This window comes from Pseudomyrmex gracilis, unplaced genomic scaffold (assembly GCF_002006095.1).
Source record: "Pseudomyrmex gracilis isolate BER0280 unplaced genomic scaffold, ASM200609v1 scaffold_781, whole genome shotgun sequence".
Classification (NCBI taxonomy): domain Eukaryota; kingdom Metazoa; phylum Arthropoda; class Insecta; order Hymenoptera; family Formicidae; genus Pseudomyrmex; species Pseudomyrmex gracilis.
In genome coordinates, this window is record NW_018021365.1 from 16,370 (window position 1) to 24,810 (window position 8,441).

Here is an 8,441-nt window from a genome sequence, read left to right on the forward strand (position 1 = left end):
TTTTTTTTTTTTTTTAGAAATTCCGTATTACCAATTTTGTTAGAGTTTTTGGCACTTGTGACAATCGCACAAAATTGAAGTGCAACGAAATTTTCACCTCAAGAAGTAGATCATCAGGACAAAAAGTACGCTCCGAAGAATCGGTGTTTCGGAAAAACCGAACAAAACGCATTTGTTGTTAACGATTTTCCGGAGATCTAATCTCGACATCTTACACCTTTCCTATTCTCGTTGCCGCAGCCGTGGTCCGCTCGTTAAATTTGATTAAAACACTAGAAATCTACATTCCAGGCTTTCAATCATTTGCACGAACCCTTTTCTCTTCACATCTCGCTCTTCTGTCGCTTCTCCCCAACATTTTTCCGGGAGAGAATCCCAAGTCGCGCACGAAACTACAAAGTGCTATGATTCATTTATTTAAAACAAGATAACTAAGAATTAAGGCCCAAGGTGTTTAAAACTAACCGAGAAATTTAACAGGTGATGAACGAGCCAATGCGCTCGATGTTGTGTGAAATATAAATATACATGAATATATATTTATATTTTTTTAAAGTGTAAATTTTTTTGTACGCTTGATTGTTTGAATTGAAATTTTAATTCATAAATTCATGTAGGATGCTAAACTTGCATTACATATTGTGAGAATATCTATTTTCCCTTCCCTAACTAATAATTTAGACATTATGTTACGAAAAAAACATCTCACCAGGAATCGAACCTTTCGCTTTCCGTGCAATTGCCTTCCCAATTCAACCACGGAGTCATTTGGTGTTTCTCTCGCAATATACGAATATAATACTCTGTGAATAACGCCATTTTCCGCCGGCAGTATAGCATCCTGTATAAATTTATGAATTGAAATTTCAGTTTGAATAATCAAGTGTAAAAAATTTACGCTTTTAAAATATATATATATTTATTTATTCCGCACAACATTCAGCGCATTGGCTCGCATCACCTGTTAAGTTTCTCCGTTAGTTTTTTAAACTACATGGACCTCTCAACTCCTAGTTAATTTCTTTTATTTTTAAACTCATTGTTCACAGAAACTTTCCTATTATACAATTAAACATCTGAAAATTGAAAAATCCAAGGTAGATAAATCTTAATTTAAAAATGAAAATATTAATGAAAACAATTTTTTTTCAAAGATTGCGAACGAGATGCGTTTCTTTGTGCTAGAAGAAACGAAAGAAGAGCGTCACAATGAGACCATGTAGTGAGTAAAACTCAACTGTCCTCTTTTATCTTAGGCATCCTAAATTTTCCAGGCCCGAGTGGCGGTAATGGCAGTGGAACTGGTCTTGGCGGAGCACGGGCTAGAGGCATTGGAGGTCCGCCGGGGGTTGGCATGGGCCTCGGAGGCGGTCCGGGAATGCTTGGTCGCGCGGGAGGCTTTGGTCCCCGCGGCGGAGGAGGACCACACGGCACGAATTTTCTCGGAAGTAGCGGTAGCGGACCAGGAGCCATGCGAATGGAAAAAATTCATCCCCATCGATACAATCCAATAGGCATGGGCGGCAGCGGTAGTGGCAACTTCGTTCCATCGCACTTCTGGTGACTGTCCGTTTACAAAGACGAGAGTCGCGGTGTGAGTACTAGTAATGAACAACCACTGCTCTGACGTCAATCGCTACCGAAGCCCACTTGTCATTCTACTGACGTAAGAAATCGTCATTCTTAACGCGCCGAGAGTAAAATGGTAGGTCGGACATAAAAGCCAGGTAGAGAGTCAGTCGAATCGAGCAAGTGCGTCCAGTGCGCGCACTTGCGATTTTCTGTTGCTATTCACGCGCGTCATGCGCGCTGCTTACATTAGTCGCGAGAAGTACAACACATACATTCTTTCCAACTTTATGTTTCTGTTTATTCTTCGAATCGCGGCGACAGAAAATCGCAAGTACGCGATGCAAACATAAACAGTATCCAGTGATATTAATAATTCAATAAATTATAAACAGTTTTAAACTTAAAACTGCTTGTGATATTCAAAATTAATTGCCAAAACATGTCTCTTTTTATCTATTTATTTAATTGAACCTCGCGTGTGAATACTCATTCTGATATGTCATTCATTGAAATACCGCTGACAAGAATATTTTCCGTCAAACGGTATGAATTAACTTTCTCGCTACAGCCGTCTTCGCTACGCTATGTCGCGGTAAGATTTTATTTATTGCATATCTGTTACCCTAGAAATGTAAATGTAAATGCGTCGAGCGAACCATAGAGCCGTTTGTAGCGAAAGGGTTAAACGAGTTTTCACTGTCGCTGAAATAACAGAAACAGACATCGATTGAGAGTGTAAACCAAAGCCGACGCATTTTTTTGCAATTCAGGTCATTGACTTCGGCGTTTACGCTTATTGACTTTCCGCTTCTTTCTCACTTCCTCTTTTTTGTTCGAGATTCGTTAATTAAGGTTTTCGATGCGTCGTCACGTGCGTTCTTTAACTTGATTGGAAGTATTTTATTATTATTAACCATAAATAACTCTAATCATTTATGTGAAAAATTCCTCGACAATATTTAAAAAAACTCCAGTAATAAATATTTTATTATTATATATATGTTCATACTTAAAAAAAAAAAAAAAACAGACAAAGAACAGTAAAGTTATTAATCTTTTCAATGAGGCATTTACATATGTACATAAAGCAAAGGTATTAGGAAAGAAATTTTTCTCTTAAAAAAAATTTGTGTACAGATATATATTGTTTTTTGTACATATAATTGTACATGTATAAATTTCTCATTTTGGTATATCATAAATTTATTATACTAGATAAAATTTAGAACTATCAGTAATAAAAAGTAGAAAACACTGCGTTTTATATAATATTTATTAAATGATATATCAAAATTCACATAATTTTAGATATTCATAATTTATATTTATATGTTAATAAGTTATATATGTATTTCTATCATAATATTCTTTTATATATATATATAAAATATAAATTATATATATAAAATATATATATATAATTTTTTTTTTTTAAGAGAAAAAGCTAAGAGGTTAGATATTAAATCGGAAACATCAGAAAAATTGTTTGTCTTATTGTTAACATCACCGAGTAACGTCCAAGAAAAATGACAAAGAACTATAATTACAATGAACTTACAAGAGAATTTTCTGTTATATCTATAAGCGATTAGCTCTTCTTGAACTTGAAAATGTTGTGACTAAAGAATCCGTTGTGTATCTTGAAGATGAAAATGACAGAAGCGAGCAAAAATTATACGATCGCGTCAAAATCTTGCGAATTTGCTCATTCTCTCTCTCTCTCTCTCTCTCTCTCTCTCTCTCTCTCTCTTTTTCTTGTTACATCTAGATCACAAGTTATTTCGTCCATTTGTTCAGAAAGAAAGAATATCATCATTTCGTCAAGTTTTATGACATACTCTTTTGTACGGAGACGAAAAGGAAGTGAAGTGAATAAAAAAGGAAGTGTGTTGTTAGTCTTTTTAAACTCGGAGAAGATACTGTGCTGTATTATCAAGAAATGATATATGTTTTATGTCTCTGTATGTCTGCGTATGATTATCTACTACTTGTCCAAATGTCCATATAAATACCGCGAGTGACACATGTCGAAAGCTCTGACAAACTCGAAGCAGTACCTGAACTCGTGAGTTGTGTTAGCTGCGCTAGGAATAATCAATTAAATAACAAAAGAAACGAAGAAAACGGTACGCGCGAACGCCCGAAGTCAATGTACAGTTGCACCATAGCTGTATGAAAAATTTATATCTACCATATTTTTCAAAACTAATTTTTTTCCAATTTCAAAAATTTCAAGCACATGAGCGGAAAGTATCAGCAGGTGTTACATCCAAAAGCCCGTAGTAATTTTATTTTTACTCATATTATTATTATTATTTTAACAATTGCACGGAAAATTATTTTATTAAGACGACAGAGAAACAGAAAGAAATATACTATCATTAGAAACAAACTGTCTGTGGTAAATATGTAAGTGAATTACATATGTTGGGTAAATGATGTATGCGAATTATATAATGACTCATGATGACTTTTTAAAATAGAACGTGGACGAAATCGCGAAATAGCTACTCAAAACGATACGCTAACAGTAATGTTATCACAGCAATGCGTTCGCAGATGTATTTAAAGCTTTACTAGATCTACACATTGATTGTCGTAAAAAAACAAAAAAATTTTATTTTAGTTTTAATTTAATTCAGTTTCAATTTATAATCTTTGCACGTACACGTTATTTTTTGTGTGAGATTTGCTTTTGTCTAGCTGATAATAGTAACTGTCTCTACCTGGTTTTTTAATTTTCTACTGCGCGCGCGCGATCGTGAAGTTCACAAAAATTTATCTTTTTACGGAGCAGACACGAATATGTTAGAGTTTTATCGTCAAAAATATTTCTAGATAGAGACACACTGACTATTATATACGATGCTTATCTCAGAGCGCGTATATTATTGAAATGTACTTTTGACGGTAAAATTTAAATATATTGCATCTTCAAAAAGTCTTTGTATATTACACTTTTGCAATTTTAATATAAATATAATCATACGTGACATTATATCATGTTATATTACATATTGTGTAACATGATAAAATGATTTTAATGTAATTTGTTAAATTGTACAAAATTAAAATATTAGAAGTAGAAATATTAGAAAGAGACTCTTTAGACTTATCGTTGCAAATATTGTCCAAATCTGTTGTTCAACATTTTGCATTAATGTACACAATATAGTATACAATAAGATATGACATATTGTATGTAGACGTGGTTTTGTCACCAAAATAAATTACAACACTGTTCAATAGCGGTCTTTCACGGATGATTAACAAGCGATAAGTTTTTGTAGCTTCACGATTACTCTAACGTTTTGCTCGTGCACGAGAGTAGATTGTTTCATTTCAGTGTTCGATTTGTATTTTATATGACCTTGTAAGACAATCATAATTTAACACATTTTTAGTTAGTTCATTTTTTGCGTCTGTACACAAGACATCACAAGAAATCACGTCGTTTACGCTCCTGGATACTCGCTGCAGCTACATTGAAATTGTCCAAGACTACATCATCAACGTGGTTTCAGCAAGTACCCAAGCTTCGATCCAAAAGTTCTATGTTGCAAGTTTTATTTTTTTACGCCTTTTATTTCATAATACTTCGCAATGTTTAATCGTAAGAAAACAAAAACAGTTTTATCATAAGACAGATACTTTAGCGCGTTGCTGAAAAGAGGAATATATTATATTTAAATGTAACTCCGCTATAATTGACGTGGTGCGTGTGATGTCGATTTCTCAGCGAATGAAAAACCTGTACATTTGTATGAAATATCTTATTTAAGGAAAAAAGTGTTCACGGTAACGATGATAAAAAATATGTGGTGACAATGAAAACAAAAAAAGAAGCTAATGCTGAGGAAAACTATCTAAAGACCTATCTAGAGGAGTAAATCACATGTGTTCCCAGCTTGTTCCTTTCACCTTCCTACTCATTAACATCAACTAACAAATCTAATGTTTAACGGACACGATTTTCTATATGTTGGTGAAAATAATCGAATATATGTCCCTTATATAAATAATTAGATATATTATAAAAAATGACAATTTTATACAAAGTTAATTTTTCAAAATCTATTTTATCACAAAATATTTAATGCAAATTTATATTTATTAAAAAAGTTAAATTATAAAATTATTACTATTAAAATTTAATATATAACAATTTTTTTTGACGATGATTTGAAACTTTTTTTTAAATTATTTTGACGACATTAGAACTTTTTTTTAAATCTCTGCTTTGCCGATGTCTATCTTCTTATTTTATTAATATCGAATTTTTCCCATCTGACTTGTGAAAATGTCTGTCTTTTATTTTATCAGATTATTTCTTCACCAAGTCATCATTTTCACGCGTGTATTACAAATCCGTTCCAGTTTGCATTACAAGACCAACTAACTACATACTTACGCGACCCACAAATACGCTGCAATTGATTTAACATTTAAGCAAAATTTTAACTGTTGTTGCGGCACGAATACATGCGATTTATTTCAGATAATCGAGAATATGTGCACAGATCGCGTGCTCTTTCTGTCGATGAAATTCGCAATGTATACATATAGTATATTCCATTTCGTTCCGAACGTTCTATCTCGATGTTTTATAATATATTGTCCAAAAAAAATATTAAGAAAAATGAGAGAGAAAAATAAATTAAATAAATTATCCTTAAATATTTATGTAAAGCCTTACACAAACAAAGTTTCGAATAAATCTGATTAGTAATTACACTTAGTTTTCGCTAATTGATCGTTGAATGCGCATCAATGTTTACAATATTGATACGTGAGATAATGTTTCTTCATCTTGACCTTACGTAAGATTTCGTATGTGTATATATTTTATTTCCACTACTATAGTATAGAAAAAACAAATTGATACTTGGCGAATCTGTGTGAAAGTGTTTGACTTACTTGACTCTCGTTCTAAGATTAATTAATTAATTTAATCGAACGGTTTAGTCCGCGCTGTATCTTATCCTTGTCGCCAGTGGTGTATATAGGAATATAGGAAGACTCAATACTCGATATATTGCGACACCTGATAGACGATGAGACTGACTACTTTTTGTAGGTGACAAACTCTGACTAATTGTAAGTATTTTTCTCGAAAAGAAGACGCCAGTTGAGATTTGATTTTACTCGATTTTGGACCTGAGCGACAGGTCCCGAGGACGGATTGTTCTCGTGAAAATCTGTGATTTGTATAGAACAGAGTAAATAAGAAATTGACAATTATCAGGGAATACAAAAAAAGAGAGAGAGAGAAAAGTGATATTGTAGTTTACTTTAAAATAGTATATTCGCTAAGTGCAACAGGAATGAGGTTGGAAGCAATAGAGAAATAGAACTACATATGATGGCATCCGCTGTGAAGACGGGCGTGAAATTTAACGTTGAATTTTGTAGTTTACGCAGAATCTTAATTATACAATGATTTGCGACAGAGATAAGAGGTACATATAACACTTGAATTGAATACAATTTTTGCACGAAGAGAAAGAAAAAACGCGCTCCTATGTAAATTGTGATGATTTCGCACTAATTAATGAAACATGTGTACCGAAAGATACAATAAAACTTACTGTTCGCTTAGAGAGTTCTTGACATTTCTTCAACGACGAGTGTTTATTAAATCATACATCTTGTATAGAAAAACAATAGAGTGCTTTACTGTAGAAATATTCATTTCAAAAAAGTAGTGTACCAAGAAAAAACAAATTTTTATTTAATATAATCCGATATACAAAATACATATCTTGTCTTATCTAGTTTTTTAATTTAGCGAGGAGAACGTAATGCATGTTTTTGTATGTAAAACAAAAAAAAAGAGAAAATCGAAAAAATTTATTTTCCTCATGAAAATTTGTCTACATGTATAAATAATCGAAAAAAGTATGTATATGTAAATATATTTAAGTATGCATTTTGCAAAACTTCCATCGAAGAATTCGAGCGACCACAGTTATGCCCTTCAATAGGCAGCTCGCATTTAAAAACAAGCAAAGTGCCCAATGATGAGCCGCAACATAGTCGCTCTATATGACATCGTCTCGATATGTTCTATACACTGTAAGTACTTAAAAAAAAATCACTAATTGCACGGCAGCTTGTTTCGTGTTAATTATTCTTACACAGACTTATTTTAACTTGCAATTAATGTCAATGCTAGTCGCACGGTATTTTCGCGCGTCATACATACCGATTACACGTTTTTCATCTGCTCTTTGTCGTAAATACGCCACACTTCGAAATAGAAATTACATGTTTCGTGTAAATTTATAATATCTTTTAACGCGCGCAATCGTTCGGACGAGAGTTCGCTCCGAGGAGAAATGCGCGAGAAACGTTCGGAGGAGACGCACTTACAAGACTGACTTATAGCAAATTCGACTACGGATCTTTATAACGGCGTGATTCGGTTCCACCCACAGGATGCTGCGGCCTAGAGATTAGCCGACGAACTCTCATATATAAAGGAAACAGGAAGGGGCGGATAGACCGAGATACTATCTTCGTGAGTTTATCCTTAAAAAAAACGCGTCGTTCTTGTCTGCGTTGCTAAATAATTAAAACGCGTGTGTGAATATTATAATTAATGTGTTAATTAATCCGAACGCGCTGCGAGTATATTGCAAATTATACAGAACATAAGTTTTAATATAATTCTCAGTTATTTTTTTTCATGAAAAGAATCTTTTTGCTACAAAACAATATAAATATGACATCGACTGTTTAAAAAACGTTTTTATGTGTCTTTTTTTTATGTTGAAAACAAATTAAGTTAAACGCACGCGACCTGAATTAATTTATCTAGCCTTGATAGAATTTCTGATTTCGCGGCAAGAAACACAAGAATGGCGATA

The 8,441-nt window shown here is 33.1% G+C and overlaps 1 protein-coding gene across 8 annotated transcripts in view; it reads left to right on the forward strand.

The window, feature by feature from the left end:
• The window catches only part of LOC109861484 (sex-lethal homolog), an 18,900-nt gene extending 16,184 nt beyond the window's left edge, over positions 1-2,716 (forward strand). For all 8 annotated transcript variants that reach the window (XM_020441151.1, XM_020441156.1, XM_020441152.1 and 5 more), the window contains one exon: positions 1,275-2,716. In XM_020441151.1, coding sequence (XP_020296740.1) covers positions 1,275-1,564 — 290 coding nt within the window. In that variant the 3' untranslated portion in view covers positions 1,565-2,716. The remainder of the gene's footprint in view (positions 1-1,274) is intronic.
• Positions 2,717-8,441: the final 5,725 nt, after the last annotated feature.